This window comes from Ceratotherium simum, chromosome 20 (genome assembly GCF_057802395.1).
Source record: "Ceratotherium simum simum isolate JZ-2026a chromosome 20, ASM5780239v1, whole genome shotgun sequence".
Classification (NCBI taxonomy): domain Eukaryota; kingdom Metazoa; phylum Chordata; class Mammalia; order Perissodactyla; family Rhinocerotidae; genus Ceratotherium; species Ceratotherium simum.
The window spans coordinates 17,989,716-18,009,708 of record NC_141919.1 but is presented as its reverse complement, the minus strand read 5'-3'; the positions used below and the strand labels follow the sequence as shown (position 1 = coordinate 18,009,708).

The window sequence follows — 19,993 nt, the reverse complement described above, 5'->3', positions numbered from 1 at the left end:
TGCAAGTTATGGCTCATGTGTCCAGAGAGCCATTAAGGAGTGAAATACACCCTTTATTCTCTAAACAGGGAGGAAAGTCAAGGTGGCCTGACGTGTGACTATCAACAGAGATAGTAAAGGGAGCAGCCTCTATGGGTTCTGGATCTTTCATTTCCTGGAGGGGATTCTGCTGTCATGGCAGAAAATGGCTAACACTGCTATTGGAGAAATGAGAAACCACTGCTTTGTATTAGTTTTAAAAATCCCTGGCTCTTACACCGAGCGCCATAAATCCCTCAGGCCTCGTGGGTGCCATTTGTGCAGTCATATGCTGCATGTCTATTTCTTGTTCTTTCAGAGTTAAGACAACAGATTGGCCTCAAAATTTATTTTCATTGTCAGAAAAGCTGTTGTAATGGCTGTCCTGATTGTTTTCACTTGTAATTTTGCAACTATTTAGTCCACTATTGTTTATATTGAAATTCTTAAATATCTAAAAATCTTCTCCAGTTCTCTCATGGGCAGATCTATTATCAAAATCTCTGCACTATTATTACACTATCACTTTCTATGTGTTCATCTTTTAGATATTGGTCAAGCCTGGCTTCTGGTTAGTTTGAAGAGGAATTTAGAAAGTCTTTTTTTTTTTTTTTTTTTTGAGTATACAAAGGTATTCACACATTACCCCGAGTTCCAGAAGCAAAAGAACTATTATTCACCTTCAGGTCAACCCTTTGTACAAATAATCCTTTCCTAATTCCTGGAAGTTGGTAAGGCAGTAGGGGTGTGGTGTGCGGGGGAAGGTGTGTGGAGTGTAAATCTAAATTTAGTAGGCTCCCCCTGCACCAGGCTGCTCACACATGGTTATCCACTATTTGATGAGGCATGAGGATCTGATACCTGAGTTGGCCGTTTTCTACAGAAACAATCAAAAGAATATGGGGATTTTGTATTCAATCCTAATGGTTTGTGACTGGAAACATTCAATTACTACTTTAGGAGTTTCTGAGTAGCAGAGGCTGTTTATGCTCATGTTATTAAAAGCAAACAATTATAGGTAAAATCCATTTTGTTATGAATTGGCTGAAATGATCCATAAACCTTTATATTACACATTTATTTTTAAATTAGACAGCGTAGGTTTTTGTAATCATGTTTTTAAATGATGAAAGCACATCATATCTCTACTCTGTCATAGCAGGATGTAGAGGCAGCAGAGAAGACACAGTGAGAGAGAAGGTGGGTCTGGACATTGATCCCAAACTGTCTCATTGTGTGCTGTCCCATCAGTCTCCTCACCTTTTGCTAGCTCATTTTCTCAGTTGATCAAATGTGAATAATTTAACTGACATGTGCCATGTCACTGGAGTAACAAGAAGAGCTAAATAAAAGAAGCTTTCATTTGCTTTGATCTTCTTGGAAGAAAAACATTTTATAAGGCTAAGGTATTACAATGATCTTTAACTAACAGATGATGGGATCAAGTCTGGCTAAGGAACTTAGTGAGCCAAGCTGATTAGTGAGTCTCAAATAAGATAGGATGAACACTAAGGTTCAGATATCACTGTGCCAGGACCTGTTTTTCTAGGTTATGGTTCTTGAGTCATTTGCTCAAAATGCCTATGTGATATTTATTTTGAAATTTGTTTGTCTATAGATGTGCATCCATATCATGTGCATGTACATATATATGCATACAGACAAATGATGCACATAATACGTGTAGGTACAAATATATGTGGTTTTAGGCAAGTCTGAGTCTTGAATTATTTACAAAATTGTGTCTTAGGATAGACTATGTTGAACAGCAATGAAACACAACCCCAAAATCTTAATGGCTTACACAAGGAAAAGTATTTCTTGTTTACTCTGCATGTCCAGTGGCTGTTGGTAGAGGCTCTTCTCCTGTAAGTTACCCTTACTGTGGAGTCCTAGACACTGACAGACTAGGATCCACCTGGAACATCACTGGTCAGAGTAGCAGAGGAAGAAGAGACCAAAAAACCCCACAGGGCCCTTACAATTTCCACCCAGCAGTGCGACACCTCATTTTTATTTCTATTTTGTTGGCCAAAACAAATCACATGACCAAGCCTGACTTTCAGAAGGGGGAGAGCATCATCATGCACAATCATATTACGTTACAAATGTTGGCATCTGGGAATATAATCTAGTGCTTTGTAATTCTGACCCCTCGGCTGGGACTGTCCCTCACTCATTTGCTCATGTTTTTGGGGTTCCAGGTTTTCTCTTGCTATGCTATAACCAAGATACACTGTGTTGTTCCCAAATCTGTTCTCTCATTTTTTTTTTAATTAATAAAGTTTATACCGTAGAGAAGTTTTAGGTTCACAGCAAAACTGAGTAGAAAGTAAAGAGTTCCCATATACCCCCCACACATGCACAGCCTCCCCCACTATCGACATCCCCCACCACAGTGGTACATTTGTTGCAACTGATGAACCTACATGGACACGTTATTGCCCAAAGTTCATACCATTTTTTTTTTAATGGTTTGACTTCCTACAAAGTCTCTGGTCAGTTCAGTACGTTGAAACATCATTCAGATTTGTTGTGTGGAATCCTATTGACAAAATAACCCAAACTGTGACAAGATTTCACTTTTCAATGAAACAATTTAACGTTGGCTTGCACAAGGTCAATTATAGCAGAAACTAATTTCTTCATCTAACTCAACACCGCCCCCCCCACCATAATATACCAAACTTACATTGGCTTGGTTAAAACAACAGCACTACGTATTCAGGAAATATAAAATGCTAACCCAAACTAGAAATGCTGAGGATTTTATTATAGTGGGATAATTTAAAAGATAGGACTCTGCTTAAACTTGTAAAATGAGTAACTTCTAAAACCTTTTTTGGTTTTGGACTAATTAATTGCTATTCATATGGTTTTATGGTGCTCGTGGATTTTCTCATAAAAGAAAATTAAATTTATTTTGTTGAAATAAACGATGACGCCATAAAGTAAAAGTGACCTCATCTAAGTGGTTCCTGTTTAAAAATGGCATTTAAAAACACATTTAAAAAATTAGATGTACAAAGTGGTGAATTTCCAGGACAAGGTAAAGTAATAAAGTAAACAGATAAACTAAATTACATGGATTTGTTGAATTTTCATCTCAAAAACACATAAAGCTTGCTATAGGATATCAACAAAGCATAGTATATTATTAGACATAAATACATCATTCCCATCAGCTCTAAAACACCATAGCAGCCACAAATAGAAAATAACATCAGGAAAAAAAGCTTATTTTAATTTTTTCCCTTTCATTAAGCAAAAATTAATTAGCCATGACAAAAGTAATTAATCCTAATGTGCAGTTTATTTGAATAGAATGAGTGGTTTTAAGGGTCAATTATTTTAAAAAGTTAATTTTTTAGCTATATTAATCATTGATGTGAGTATTAGGGGAAATGAAGTCTATTTTAGAAGCAGAAGAGGGAAGAAAAACAAATGTAATATATTGTTTACTGTGTTGTAGTTTAAATGTACTAATGATAGCAGATATGGTTAGTGAACAGCATAATTTCTGTGAAAGAATCATGTGTACAATACCTACAATAATGAGGGAGATGGTAAAATGTATATAGAAGATGAAATAGATTAGTCACTTATTTATAAAAAGTTTGTGAGGTTGAAAGTGATGATACATTTTCTGCCTTTGGCAAATAAGCATGAGGTGAAATAAACAGGTGCTGTGTGACCTGGTTATGGAGAGAAGAGTGGAACTGAGCAGGTTCTGTTTTTCTTTCTAGGATGGGCTCCTTCTTTGCTCCCAGCCTCCCAGGCATCAATATCCTTCGGCTCCACACATCCATGTACTTCCAGTGCTGGGCCGTGATGTGCTGCAACGTTCCTGAGGCCAGGGTCTTCAAAGCGTCCAGATCGAACAATTTCTACCTGGGCATGCTCTTGCTCATCCTCTTCCTGTCCACCATGCCCGTCCTGTACATGATTGTATCCCTCCCGCCATCTTTTGATTGTGGCCCCTTCAGGTTCTTGTCTTTGAAATTCCATTTGGGCATAGTTTTCTTTTAGGGATGGAGATGGGAATGGTCACTCATTGTATGAGCTATTTTTTTTTTTTCCTCCAAACAATGGCATTTTGGTCTGTAGAAATGAGATCTTTTCGGTATTCAGGCTCATTATATGACATGGAGATGCTTACGCAGGTTCCATCTATTTTTGCACTGGAGAATTGTAAGAGGGAAAATGATTTAACTGCTCCAGGCTCTGCCTGGGTAAAATACTGACAATGAACCTGAGCTCTTTCCGTATAAAGAGATAGCAAACAGCAAGGTTTGGCAACACTAGTCTGGATGTGAAAGTTTTCCTGATGCTAGACCTTCACATCCAGACATCAGAAGCTATTGCCATGTCTCACGTGGACCACCAAACTGAATAAATAATAAATAAAGTAGATCATCTCACAAGCTACCTCAGAAATGGGATCATTAGTAGACAATAATGACTATAAAGAGGGTCACACTATTTATAATCCAAAATGTTACATGCTAGTAAAAAAATAAGGATGTTCCTCATGTATTTTCTCCCCAAATAACAGGGATATATCACTCAAGTTAGTAGTAGAGTCAGGAAGGCTCTTTGATCCAAGTTGAAATGTACTTTTCTCCAGTTCTCCACAACAGAATTCTCTCTATCAAGTATCTTGATACTTATCAAGAAAGCAAAGTCCCGTGGAATTGAGGGAGGATTGAGATTTCATTCCGTAAGGGGCCTGAGAAATGAATCTGCCTCAAGCTCCTCCGAGACTCCCTGCGTGTTACGTCACTGGTCTGCATGCATTGAGTTATTTCTCCTTTTCAGAGAAGGAAATGCGAGTGTGAAAGGCCATTTGAGTGACAAGCATGATGCAATAATTGACGCACATAATTTCCCCTTCAGGCTGTCAGACCCGAATTATTAAGTCAACGGTTTGTTGCCCGCAGACTTAAGTAAAAAAAAGGCTTTTTCACTCTGACGATAGTCTGAGTTATTGTTGCTTTACTGGAAAAGAAAGAAAGAAAATGTTAAGCCAGCTGATAGGGCAAAAACAGCTGGAGTTCTGTCATACTTAGGAAGCTGATGTTGACAAGTCCTAGTCATCACTCCGCCCCCACCCCCGCCACGAGCTGACATAAATAATGCAGACAGTGCCATCTGGAGGCTAAATATGAAATTGCACTCTTGAAGGAGAGAGTGGTCTTAATAAATCCTTAATAAATCTCAGCGTACAAAGTTCAACAGATAAGCCATTCAAAGACTTTAGTTAATTGCAAATTACCCACACAACTAGATATCCATGATAAATTTTAGATATGCTTTTAACTTTTTAATTGGAAGTTAATCCTTAGAAAACATCAAAGGAGCTTAGCTATCTACAAGGGGAGCCCCCACAATGTCAACACAGAGCCTGGTGGTGGTTACAGAGGTGCATTCGTATTAAAAATATCATTGAGCTAGACACATACAATGACTGCACAGTTTTAGCTTTTTGAGCCCTAACTCCTCTGCCTCCCTTTATATCACACTGAGTTACTATAATTTTAATGAAAAAAATTTGTCTGTATCTAAGGCATAGTATCTGATTTTGACCAAATGTTTCCTAATGGGCAAACTTAGGCAAAATTACTGCATATGTAGCACAGCTTTGAGACAAAGGAAATTTAAATATTTTCAGTAGAGTATCAGGAGAGGCATATCTCTATCCTATTTAAATAGTTTATTTTTCCTGCCGGTTTCCTCATTTTGGAGCAAAAGAATGTATACTCTGTTTATTTGTTTGAACTTAAAAGTTTAAAAGAGTTGTTCTGCCCTAGAAATGAGGAGAAAACAATATCAGTAGGAGCCTCATGGCTTGCCATTCCTAGGGACCCTGAGTCTGAGACGGTTTGCTCAGCCTGCCTAGTGAAGGGTGCCTGCCTCTACTTGGCACCTGGGTAGGCAGCAAATTTGCAGACATGCGTTTGAGGTGGGTTAATGGAGACCCCACAGCGAAGGCCAGTTGCTCCAGGTGGAGGTATGTTTTCAGGTAAGGTGACTACAATACCTTAGGAGACCCATTTTGCAAAGCAATTTGATGAGATATTCTAGCTTGTTCTGGTTTCATAAGATCTGGCTAGGGAGGGTGAATTTTCCAGAAATTATTCCAATAGACTATTAAGTGGATTTACCTTAAACAGTTCGACAATTTAAAAACTATTACTTTGGTGTCCAGATGAAGAAAATTCTTCTAATTGCTCCACCACATTTCCTGTCTCTTGATGTTTCTCCTCCCATTCCCTTGCTAATAATTCTGAGCAATTTCTAGTTCTCTAGGTTCTTACATACCTCCCTGCTAACATTATGGTAATTATATTTTTACGTATTTTCGTCTTACTGCAAAGGTAATATGTGTTGATCCTAGAAAACCTGGAAATTGTAGAAACAGTTTCACTTGGAAATAAACACTACCCATAACGCCAAAGACCTGAAATAACAACTCTCAACATTTTGGCATTTTGTATTCTTGTTTTCTTTTCATGCAGATTTTTTAAATAACTGAGATCATTAAATGTACAGGTTTATATTATATTGTGACACTGCTATTACATTACTCATTTGCAATTACACTTTATGTGTCTATTTTTATTAATAGTGTAGCTGACTTCTAGAGCTTGAGGACAGAATATTTTCATCTCCATGAATCTAAACACAGTAGAGTGTTGGCCAATAATTTGAAATAATGAATGAATAATGACTGCTTATTGTGCACTAAGCCCTAGAGGAGATGTAGGGGCAAATTGGGCATAGATTCTGGTCCAGAGGAGCTTTCTGAGCTGGAAAGACAGGCCTCATAGACTGTTCTAGTCTAGGGTGGATGGAGCTATGCCCACAGGAGAACTATAGGTTAAGTGCAGTACCATTTCACTTGACTGTATAATCACTGCAGACTGGAAAAGACTTCTGGGAATATCACGAAGTGGCATGCTTGGGCTAACCTGTCAGAAAAAGAGAATGCTAAGTATCTGTAGATGCCTCTATAGTTTGTGCATAATTAAGAGGGCTGGACTCTTGGTAAGAGACCTGACCTGGAAAAGGCACCCGAGAATCCCCAGAGATGCTAATTTGGGACGCACTGGATGCAAAGGAATCCTTTGGGGGTAGGTCTACTTTGTAAAATTCTAGTCCTCCCATTCTAACTACATTTATCAGCCACAGCCTGAGAGGCTGGCGAAAGGGAGGGTGGATTGTCTTATCTTCTCTCACCCCCCTTGCCTACCTCCTTCCTCTAGCTGTATTCTGTACGGCTGGGGGAAGCTTAGAATGGATGATGAAGAAGAAACCTTAGTGGAATAAATTGGTATAATCTTAAATTGTCGGTAAAACTTTATTCCCTCTTATGTATCATAGGTCTTGCTAAGTGGGTAGATATATAATTTGTGAATCAAAACTTACACCTCTATAGTCCAGCAACTCCCGACAGGATACTTAGAGTCACTCTCAGTCTATTGAAAGATATTATTAGTTAGATTAGGAGAAAAAAATTCTTTTTTTTTTTTTGTAAGGAAGATCAGCCCTGAGCTAACATCCATGCCAATCCTCTTCTTTTTGCTGAGGAAGACCAGCCCTGAGCTAACATCTATTGCCAATCCTCCTCCTTTTTTTTTCCTCCCCAAAGCGCCATTAGATAGTTGTATGTGGTAGTTGCACATCCTGCTAGTTGCTGTATGTGGGATGCGGCCTCAGCATGGCCGGAGAAGCGGTGTGTCGGTGCGCGCCCGGGATCCGAACCCAGGCCGCCAGTAGCAGAGCACGTGCACTTAACTGCTAAGCCATGGGGCCGCCCCCAGGAGAAAAAAATTTTTGATCTGGAACTTGTGGGTCATGTTCATTTAGCAGTTGAGAATGTTTAAAGATCAAAAACACAAACCTGAAACCAAAATATTAAGTGTTATACCAACCTTTGTTCTGACGATACATACAACTTGGTGATAAACAACCTAGTATCTTTTCTAAAAATTACATCTTTTCATAGTAGAATCAATATGCATACACAGAAAAAAATAGCTTGCCATGATGGATATTACTTTCTAATTCTGAATATTATGTAGTAAATTAAGATTGACATTCTGCTCTCCCTTTTCCAGTTTTTAGGGGCTGACTCTTTCCTGAATGGGTTGAGAACAGACCCATTTCAAGCAGATAGCTGTGAAAACCCATTAAGGACGTTTGCTTTTTAGGTTTATTTTCCTTCTCTTCCCATTTTCTGTTCTTAGCTGTGGAACTAAGCTTGTCCTCTTTAGGGCCTCTGCACAAGAAAAACTGAGAGAGAAAGGACTTACCGTTCAGTGTGGTTACCTATTAATAGCTCTGATGAAGGAAGTCTGGTGGAAAATGAGATAGAAGCTATTGCATGGAAAGAGATATTGGATTATTTATTTTATTCCTTTAAGCTGTTCCTTATGCTCATTTCCAAGGCTAATTAAAAAACTGAGTGCAGTCTTCAGTCCAAAGAGAGTGTTCTCCTAGAAGGACAGCTGGCTTAGGGGTAGACTTATGTGCTATTTATAAAATATATTTCAATCAAAATCTTAGAAATACAGCTTTAAGAAATCTCCTAACGCTGTGGTTAATTTCCTAACTGCTTTGACTGTGTACTGTGTTGGGATAACGTTTCCCCTATCTTACCCATATGTTGACAAGATGAGGTGCAAGTATCAGGAGTAATAGCTAAACATCAGATTCCTAACCTGAAAAAGTATTTAGGTAGTGTTTGAGAAAGATTTCTAGTTTTCTTGCTGTAACCATGGTTTTTCCATATGTTTTAAATAAACTTCTCTTTCCTTTTTTTTCCCCCCAGTGGTAAAAATAGGATGTTCGAAGTCATTGGAGAAACACTGGAGCACGATTTCCCAAGCTGGATGGCAAAGATCTTGAGACAGCTTTCTAATCCTGGACTGGTCATCGCTGTCGTTTTGGTTATGGCGTATGTTTTCCCTCCTCACAGAAAGAGGCTTTGTAATGTCTTCCTGGCTCCTTTTAAGTTCCAGCTTTTTCAGCTCTCTCTCTCTCTCTAAGGGTTGTGCTGTAACCTAACCAAATTCAGCGCTGATTACATGGTGGTGAGAGACTAAAATTCATGAGCCATTTTCTGATCCTAGTGGATGTAATTCACAACCATCTGCATCTGTCTCTGCCTGCCTAGGATTATAAGATTTGTTCCCAAGTAACCAAAATAATGATCAGTAAACAGCTAAAGCAAGGGAAGCATAAATGCTAAATGCTAAATCTAATCAGCACATTGAGCGTCCCCCATCCCCGGCCCCCACCTCTTACTCCATGAAGCAGATGGCTGTGAAAACACAGAAATGATGAGCCTCTAAATTAATATTCCCCTTGGAGGCCCTAGAGGCTGTATTTTAGGGCTAATAGCTTAAGGGGCCTTAAAACCACCCTGCCCTTGTTCCTAGAAGGCCTTTGGTAACTGTGTGCCCATAGTAATAGAATCAGAGGACCAGAAGGATCTTGGAAAGGTCACTTAGTCCATCCCTTCAAAGTCAGAGGTGATATCCAGAGGGGAACTTGGGATGGGGCTTTTGTTCCATATTACTTTCATTGGCTTCTGACTCTTGGCCACCACAGATAAACTTGCATTCTAAGTAAAAATATATGCTTGCTATGGAAGAGCTATGACAAGTGCCCTACCCCTTCCTCTCAACCCCTGAGGCCCTCCTAAATGGAAAGTCTGGAACTGCCACTGCTCTCAGTCAAGGAGGGCAAGTACGAAGCCAGCCTCAGGGATGCTTTAGAAACACCGCCGACACAAAGGGTTGGATTTGTTTAAATAAAGGTAAAACTAGGAAATCTCGGGGAGAGAACTCCCAATGATTTGAAGTAAAAGAGCTGGGTTCTGGGCCAAGTCATCTTTGTGTCCTCTTTGGGATGGTCACGATCACGAGCCACATCAGCAAGGGCAGGTGTCATCTTCAATTTTATTGATTAAGAAACCAACTTAGAGAGGTGAAGTGATTTTCCCTAGGTGAGAATATAGCAAAATGGTAGTGGTAGGATTTTGAACAGCAAAGCCAACACTCTCCCCTTTACACCATGACACCCTCTTCAAGGGAGAGCTAATAGCCAATAGGGATGATTAAACAGTAAAACAGATTACTATGATATATTACAGAACCTTGATTGTGCAGTGGCATTAAGACTCTGATAGTAAATCTCTGGTGCAGACGTGTTAGGAAATGACCTGCTGGAGGCTGCATGTTTCACCAGATGGCCCTTGAAGGGATTTTCCTTCTCCACGTTTTCATGATCTAGTGGCTTCTGAGAGCAGGTTAAGTATCCGGTAGCCTTTAAGAGTCAAGATCATTCAGTGGTATGAATGAGATCTTATTTTAAAAAAATCCACAAAACTTAATGTCAGATTTTATGACTATATTCTTAACTTATTGAGAGACAGGTTTAGTTTTAGGCAAAGGAGCAACCTTGTTCTAATGCCACTAATTCAAGATTTCATAAGCTGTCTTGGGAGTGTGGAAGAGGAACTAACACTGCCTTTGTTCCAGGCATTGACTGTATATGCATTTAATTTCCATAATAACCTTAAGAAGATGGCCTCATTAATCATATTATTGATAGCACATGGCAGATCTGCCCAAAGCAAGTGGCTAATAAGTAAAATCAAACCCATGTCTTCTTATTTCCCACCTCTTATTCCCTCCCACTCATTTGCAGCACCAAACACTGAGTCTAGGATGAGTGCGAATGTTTAGAAGGGCTGGAAGCCACTTGTCAGGGATGGTCTACACCCAGGGCCAGCACACTTTTTCTTAAAGGGCCAGATAGTAAATATTTTAAGCTTTGTGGGGCAAGAGACATTATGAAGTACTTATATAACTATTTAAAAATGTAAAAACCCCATTCTCAGTGCATCAGCCATACAAAACAGGCTGGCAGTCAGATTTGCCCAGGAGACCATAGTTTGCCAACCCCTGATAGAGACTGTCTAGAGAAAGCTGGCAGGATTTAAGTCAAATAGATGACCTGCAAAGTTGATTTTAGTTCCAAGCTTCTGGTTTAAAACCCGAATTTCAGTTTATCGCTGATTTGATTTTTCAGATCCCGAGTTCTCATCTTCCACTTTATGAGGCCCATACAATTGGCTGGGCTTTTTATTACGTTTAATTAGAGAATGTTACATGTTACAAGCATTTTGAATTCCCCTGATGGATCATATTAAATCAGCATGGAGGGTTTTTGGGTAAATGAGTAGAGTTCAGGTTAGTTTTCTGCAGACAGTTTCATTTCTTTGGAGACTAGAAAATAATTTATGAGGAATACTCATTTAGGTGCATCACAAGGCAGAAAAGACGATGAATGGAGAATTCCAGAACTGCAAATGACTTGTGAGGTCTTTGAGTTCATTCTCCAAATCCACACACTTTTCTAAGAAAATCCTTATCTCACACACACACACATGCACACACACACACTCTCACACATTTATTGAGCACCTGATTCATGCCAGATATTATACCAGATGTTTTCATGTGTGTAATTTCATTCAAACTCCTATCACTTGTATAAGAGATAAACAAATCCAGCTAAACCATATCAATAATTGTGTTGCTAGCACCAGATGGCTTATAAAGGATATATTCTGGCATGTTGGTGAGCAGAGGAAATGTGTTCAGTATCCAGTTATTTGCAACAAAGAGCAATGCCAGTTACCTTTTTTACTGCATTATTTCTTTGTTTGTTTGTTGTGCTTCAAGTGAAGATCAACATATTTATTTTTGCACAAATTTTTGGCTGGAATTTGCTCTTTCTAGAAATGTAAATGTCACTTAAAAGCCAAGAATATTTCTTTATAAAACATTTTCGTTTTGAAGGAGGGAGAAATGCACACAATACATCCTATGGGGAAAAAAAATCCATGTTAATTAACTATGACTATAAAGAGTACATCCTTAGTTGTAAAAGCCAAAGGGTGGAATTTAAAGTGGAAAATCAGTTTCGTTTTTATTCAGCACATTCCCTAAGCTTTAGTAAATTTTCCATTCTCCTGGATGCTGTTGGCATCAATTTAAAATGCTATTTTCAATTATAATTTAAACTGGTGTTAATTCATTTCCAAGAAGAAGCTACAATTAGGCAGCGAGGTATAGTGGACAGAGCCCTGGGCTGCGGAGGAGGAGCCTTGAGGCCCAACTTCCCAGCTCCACCCCTAGTGTCTGTGTAAGTCTGAGTGCGCTCTTTACCTCTCTGTACCTCAGTCTTTTATCTACAAAATAAGACATTTAGAGTAGACAATATCTTAAAGTCCACTCCAATGCCAACATTTTATGATTTAGTTAATGTAAATTTAAAAACAATCTTGAGAAACTGAAAAATACCATACATTTTATTATTTTTCAATATTTAGTTTGACCATCTATTATCTCAATGCTACTGCAAAGGGCCAGAAGGCAGCAAATATGGATCTAAAAAAGAAAATGAAACAGGTAGGATGCAATTTACTTCATGGTAATATTTGTCTTTATTAATGTCAAGTAGTAGAAAACACCAGGAAATCTCATGTTCTTCTTCTTCCCTTTTTTTATTGTGTAGCAAGCTTTGGAGAACAAAATGCGAAACAAGAAAATGGCAGCTGCACGAGCAGGTTGGAGATAAGTTTATGTTTGCAATTTTTTTCCCCTAAAAACAGTATGCTCTTCTTTTTTTATTTTCTCCAAATGGGGCATTTGATACAGAGTGGCAGTATTGCCCTAAGCAAGTCACTCCACAGTCCTTACTATCCACCTTTTTAGACCCTCTCAGGCATCATATACAGAGGATTTGGTTGTTCCCCAGTGGGAGAAAGAGAAAGAAAAATTCAGAAATGTAAACTTAACAGTAGTGATAGAAAGGTGACTTTGCAAATTGACAGAAGATGAAGAAAATACCCATATAGTCATATACAAATAACAGATATAAATGCAGAATCTCTCCTGCCCGTTTTGACTATTTTTATACATAAAAGGATACACTGGGAAGATACCAACAGGGTCCACTGAGCTCACTGCCGTTAATTGTCAAAGCCTTTTCTAATTCGTTAGCCTCTCTTGCTTTTTTTTTTTTTTTTTGGTGAGGAAGATTGGCCTTGACCTAAAATCTGTGCCCATCTTCCTCTATTTTTTACATGTGGGACACCACCACCGCATGGCTTAATGAATGGTGCGAAGATCCACACCTGGGATCCAAACCTGCTAACCCTGGGCTGCCGAAGCGGAGCATGTGAACTTAACCACTATGCCACTGGGCTGGCCCCAACCTCTCTTTCTATTTTTTCTTTTTTTTTTCTGAGGAAGATTTGCCCTGAACTAACATTTATTGCCAATCTTCCTCTTTTTGCTTGAGGAAGATTCACCTTGACTTAAAATCTGTGCCGGTCTTCCTCTATTTTGTATGTGGGTTGCCGCCACAGCATGGCCACCGACAAGTGGTGTAAATCTGCACCCAGGAACCAAACCCACAAGTTTGGGCTGCTGAAGCAGAGTGCACTGAACTTAACCACTAGGACCCGGGGCTGGCCCAACCTGTCTTTCTTTTTAATCTCACTTATTTTTAAAATATTAGAATAAGGCATACTCCTGTTTGCCAAAATTACTGATATGCTTTGAGTTCCTCATGGAAAACTGATACCTAAGAAGTTCAGTGAAAATCTTTTCCAACTTGTCCCTCATTCATAACTTTAAAAATCTTTAGATTAGTAGGGCTTTTTCCTCCCCTATTAAGAAATAAAACACTCAACCCAAATTGGTTTAAGTAGGAAAAAAAGAAATTTATTAGTCCACACAAATGAACAGGAGAGTGGTATGTATGATTTCAGGCCACGTGGTACCCTAAGTTTAGAAGCAGTCAGGGCTGAGCCCCGTTTCTCATGGTTCTTTCAACACTGCTCTCCTCTCATGCTGGCTGACCTTTATGGCAGCAGGAGTGGACGCAGCAACTTCCAATGCTGTGTCCTCAGATTACATTTGTCTTAGATTTTTTTTCCATCATTAAGCTACTTTTTTATTAATTTTATTTTTAAAATTTTTTCAGCTTTATTGAAGTATAATTGACAAAATTGTAATACATTTAAAGTGTACAATGTGATGATTTGATATGTGTATACATCATGAAAGAATTCTTACCATTGAGTTAATTAACACATCCATCAGCTCACATATTTACTTTTATTTTTTTGGCCATAACACAAGTACTACCCTCCCAGTGAATTTCAATTATACAATACAGTGTTATCAACTACAGTCATTGTGTTATGCATTACATCCTTAGTTAGACCTTATTCACCTTGCAGCTGAAAGTCTGTACCCTTTTACCAACCTCCCCTATTTCCCCCACCCCCCAACCCCAGGTAACCACCACTCTACTTTGTTTCTATGAGTTCAACTTTTTTTTGTAGATTCCACTTATAAGTGATACTATGTAGTGTTTGTCTTTCTTTGTCTGGCTCTTTTCACTTAGCATAATGCCTCCCAGATTCGTCCATATTGTCACAAATGGCAGGACTTCATTCTTTTATAAGGCTGAGTAATATTCCATTGTATATATATATACCACATTTTCTTTATCTATTCGTCCATAGACAGACTCTTAGGTTGTTTTCATACCTTGGCTATTGTGAATAATGCTACAATGACCATGGGAATACAGATTAATTTCATTTTGTTTGGATATATTTCCAGAAGTGGAAAGGCTGGATCATATGGTAGTTCTATTTTTCATTTCTTGAGGAACCTCCATACTATTTTCTATAGAGGCTGCACCAGTTTACATTCCCACCAACAGTGCAAGGGGTTCCCTTTCCTCCACATCCTCACAGCATTTGTTATCTTTTGCCTTTTTGATAATAGACATCCTAAAGGGTTTGAGCTGATATCTCACTGTGGTTTTGATGTGCATTTCCCTGGTGATTAGTGATGTTGAGCACCTTTTCATGTACCTATTGGCCATCTATTTGTCTTCTTTGGAAAAATGTCTATTCAGATCTTTGCCCATTTTAAATTGGGTTATTTGGTTTTTTTGCTATTGGATTGTATAAGTTCCTTGTATATTTTGGATGTTAACCCCTTAACATATATGTGGTTTGCAAATATTTTCTCCCATCCCATAGGTTGCCTATTTATTTTATTAATGGTTTCCTTTGCTGTGTAGAAGCTTTTTAGTTTGATGTAGTCCCACTTGCTTATTTTTGCTTTGGCTGCCTTTGCTTTTGGTGTCAAATCCAAAAAATTATTGGCAAGATCAACATCAAGGAGTTTTTCCCTGTGTTTTCTTCTAGGAGTTTTACAGTTTAAGGTCTTACATTCAAGTCTTTAATCACTTTGAGTTTATTTTTTTGAAGATAGGGGTTCAGTATCATTCTTTTGCATGTGGATATCCAGTTTCCCCAACACCATTTATTGAAAAGACTATCCTTTCCCCTTCATATATTCTTGGCACCTTGTCAAAAATTAATTGACCATATATGTGTGTGTTTACTTCTAGACTCTCTATACTGTTCCATTGATCTTTGTGTCTGTTTTTATGCCAATACCATACTGTTTTGATTACGATATCTTTGTAATATAGTTTGAAATCAGGGAGTGTGATGCCTCCAGCTTTGTTCTTCTTTCTCAAGATTGATTTGGCTATTTGGGGGTCATTTGTGATTCTGTATGAATTTTAGGATTGTTTTTTCTATTTCTGTAACAAATGCCATTGGAATTTTGAAAGGGATTGGACTGAATCTATAGATTGCTTTGGGTAGTATGGACACCTTCACAATATTAATTCTTCTAATCCATGAGCACAGAATATCTTTCCAGTTATTTGTGTCTTGTTCAATCATTTATTGAAGACATTTATTTCAAGACATTTATTTGTGTCTTCCTCAATCATTATATAATGACCTTCTTTGTCTCTTGTTAAAGTTTTTGGCTTAAAATCTATTTTGTCTGATATAACTATAGCTACCCCTACTTTTGGGTTCCAATTGCATGGACTGTCTTTTTCCATCCCTTCACTTTCAGTCTGTGTGTGTCCCTAAAGCTGAAGTGAGTCTCTTGTGGGCATCATAGAGTTGGAAGCATGTATGTCACATGTATCTGCAGGGCTTTCATATTTCCTCCAGATTGTGACGATAACTTAATATCATCAAATTAGTATTTAAAATGGTGAGTGAAAAGTTCTGACTTCTAAGATCTGAATTCTAGGCAAGGTTTATTGTCAATTTTATTGCTTAAAATAATGATATAATGCTATAGCATGCTACTCATCTGATATTTTCCTATAATTTGTACTTAAAAAATATGTATGACCTTTGTGAAGGCAGAGACTGTACCTTATCATAGTTGTTTCCTCAGGACTTAATACAGAACTTTATACACACAGTCACTCAATAAATACCTACTGAATATCTACTGGACCATGAGGAATTTTTTATCAGAAAAATTGGAAAGGAATACATTTCTATATTAATTACATAAGCAGTAATAAGTAAATATTACAAAAAGAGAAGAACTTTCATTCTCCCATCTTTAGAATTAGTGAGGATTTTGTAAAATAAAAATTATAGAAACATTTTGAATATAAAAATGCTAAATATTATGGCAACGTGGAGCACATTTGAAAGATACGGATTTCAGGCCGCCTCATTCAGAACCATTAAGCACACTGAAAGCTACATTTTCATTTGCTTCTTCTTTATCTCTCTCTCTCTCTTATTTTTATTATTATTTTTTTGAACAGCTGCAGCTGCTGGTGGCCAGTAAGTTTCACGGATACGCTGGGGGCCCAGAAGGACTCCTCGCCTCGCTGTTTAAAAGCACTGACATATGTAAAGGCCCGAAGAACAAGCATTGTAGAGTTGCTCTTCTCTGTTCAAACCCTGATGGATTATCAAGGTCATGCTGGTCTCTCGAAGAGCGGTCCTCATTCTGCAAGAAAGATCTCCACCTGATTCCAAATGAAGGATTTGTTCCTGCACCACCACTTTCTCCCCTGACCCATTTCCCTCACATTTTCTCTACCAGATTGAGTTTAAAAGTGGATGTGATCCAGCAACACAAATTACTAGTTTACTCGTTGCGTTCATTTAAAAATCTTTTGCTCATGTGGACTTTCATTTTATACATTTCTTCTGCCTTAGTTTTCTTGGCTTGGGAACAGGGATATTTCACCCTCTTTTTCCTCTAAGGTCAGAAATATCATCAAAAGCTATTCATTGTGATCATTCGTTAACTCACTTTTTGAAATGAACATCTTGTTTTCCCTTTTTTTCCGTCTTCCCATCCATAACCCCCACAAATATACACCCAAGACCTTTTTATTTGCTGCTGGATTCAGTATGAGCAGGAATGGGCTTTTTATAAGAAAAATCCTATGAATTAGGGGCCTGATCAGCACCGGGTTGAAGGTCTCTCACCTTGAGGAGGTACATGGGTCTTCGACATCCCAACTCTTTATGGGTTTAAAAAAAATGATACCATAAGTGATTGCTGTTCCATCACAGTCTGATCATTTGACCTCCAATGATCATATCTCCTGAGTTCAAATTCTCATATTCTATAATTTGTCTTTGCTTTTTTGTTAAGGTCAGGGAAACACACACTTTTATGGGGGGCATTAGTTTATAGATGTCTTTAAGCATTATTATTTATTTAAAGTTTGAATTGACTTTGACTAGTAACAATTGATGCTCTCAGCCAGCCTTGTTGTATGACTTCAGTACTCTCCTAACTCACAGTGTCCTCTTCCAGAGCTAAGCCTATTTGCCTGCCATTCCCTGCAATTGACTTGCCGATTTTTACTAGCCGGTCTTTGAGTTTCTCCTTCTTTTCAGTCTTCTACTGGCCATAGAATGATCGCCCTGTTCTCCTGCCAATCCATGTGCTCATTGTTTCCATCATACTAAATTCAAGACTTACTTCCTCTGGTCAAGTTTTGCAGATTAGCCTCCATTTTCAATATGCCACTCCTTGACAGTCTTCCTCTGTACTCTTGTGTCTTTAATTCAGAGTCTATTATTTTATTGATTTTCCTGTGATTTATAATGGTCTTTATTGTTTCTTGTATGCATGGGTCATCTTTCCTATTCAGATTGTAAGCTCCCTATGAGCAGGGATCCTGTCTTCTAACTGTTTTGTATGCCTAGTATAGTGCTGTGCACAGGTAGGCACTGAATAAATGCTTGTTAATTAAATTGAATCAATTTAACTTACAGCAGTTGCACTGTGAAACAAAAGCTTCTGTTATCTGCATGAAAAATGTTACTACAATGTAAGAAATGGATTATCTGTTGATATGCTGAATTTATTATCTCATTAGATTATAATGCAGATGAGTAAATAAAGCTCGTGTTTATTTCTACTTGGATCATTTTTGCAGTGTAGTAATAAGATGAGAGAATTGGTTTATGTGTGGTGCCAAATTTACAGTGTGGGTGACATGCCCTTGCTCTTGACCTACTTCCTAAGGAAGATGATGAGAGATTACAAACCATCCCCAAGGCCTTCATGTCCTAAAGGCAATGTATTTGTCAAACAAATGCTCATGGTATAAGCATTTGGACATAATATGCTAAGTTTCAGCCTTTCTATAATTTAAAAAATAAATTGGATTTTTATAGCACCTAAATACCCACCTGATTTAAGTTAAACATTTTTAGAAATTTTAATCCTTTCAATTTCCAGAGAGCTACTGAAAATATTTCTCTACTACTACATGGACAAACAGTGAGTGCACTTCCAAACCTGTTTACAGCTATTCAGAGAATAGCCTTGCACTGGGCGGGCTCTGATTGCTATGGTTTATTTCTATATCGTTATTTGCATATCTAATAATCAAAGCCATAGGAAAAATTTAGAAAGCAAACAGACAAACAAACAAAGAGGACTGCACCTTTTATTCTTTCTGAGGGGAATAAAAAATAAATTCTGATAAATATATGCAAAAACTAATTTACTTATCTGAAGAGCTTTAACATTCATTGAAAAACTGGAAAACTGCATTTTAGCACATTCTTGGAATTATCTTGTTTGGCTTCTGAGAGGAGCCACATCAAGGGGTTTATATTAAGAAAACTTTGACTTGAACTATGTTTTCGCATCCTGATGGATCCCTACAAGTACCAGAACTAGAGTCCATCCTGGCCAAGTCTGGAAATATACTGGTGACTCAAAACTTATTGTGTGGTTTCTCTAGTTGCTTTGGGGGTTCAGCCTTTGCTATCTTCATTCTTCAGTGGATGAGTCAATAAGAAGGGGTTTTGCATCAGTTTCCCTGCCTAATACTGCAGTGTACTTTGTGGACTGGAGCCCTGCCTTTAATCCAGTCACTTGACTGGAACTTGGACTATTTCAGTTTGCTTTACAAGCCCCTTTCCCAAAGAGCATGTGCAGATTGCGAGGGAATGGGCTTGTAATAGACACCGGGACCACACTGTGTGCGTGATCACTAGGAACCACAGTGAGGCCACTGCATCTTCATCCGTTTGCTAAACATTTATCAAACACTATGTGTCAAACATTTATCAAACATTATGTATCTCAAGTACCACCTTCTCTCTAAATTGTCTTCCACTGTTTTGCCCCGCCTGCCATATTGATCTTGGTCTTCAGCATCTTCCAGAATACTAGATATTAGAACTTGCAAAGCTGTTTTGGGATTGAACAAAATTAATGATACCTTCCCATTCAGAGCAATGGGAAGGTCCCTTTCTTCACAATGGCACAGATATTATAGTACACTATCAAACAGAAATTGGAAAAGAGCTTTACTTTCTCTTACTCTCCATCAAGTGCAATGTCAAACAAAATCCAGATATTATCCTTGTTTTTTTCAGCCCTCTTTCGAGGTTAGGATTTTTTGGTAACCCTAGACCTTAGAATTGGCATCACATGCTTAGCGAATGGGATACGAACAAATAAGTTTAGCCTGCAATGGAAAAACCAAGTTGTTGTGGGGA

General features: G+C 38.1%; 1 protein-coding gene across 1 annotated transcript in view; it reads left to right on the top strand.

The window, feature by feature from the left end:
* Positions 1-17,570, top strand: part of TMC1 (transmembrane channel like 1) — a 117,127-nt gene extending 99,557 nt beyond the window's left edge. Inside the window, exons 17-21 of the mRNA XM_004439650.2 lie at positions 3,765-4,004; positions 8,852-8,977; positions 12,425-12,503; positions 12,610-12,661; positions 16,777-17,570. Of these exons, the coding sequence (XP_004439707.1) occupies positions 3,765-4,004; positions 8,852-8,977; positions 12,425-12,503; positions 12,610-12,661; positions 16,777-16,799 (520 nt within the window). The 3' untranslated portion in view covers positions 16,800-17,570. The remainder of the gene's footprint in view (positions 1-3,764; positions 4,005-8,851; positions 8,978-12,424; positions 12,504-12,609; positions 12,662-16,776) is intronic.
* Positions 17,571-19,993: the final 2,423 nt, after the last annotated feature.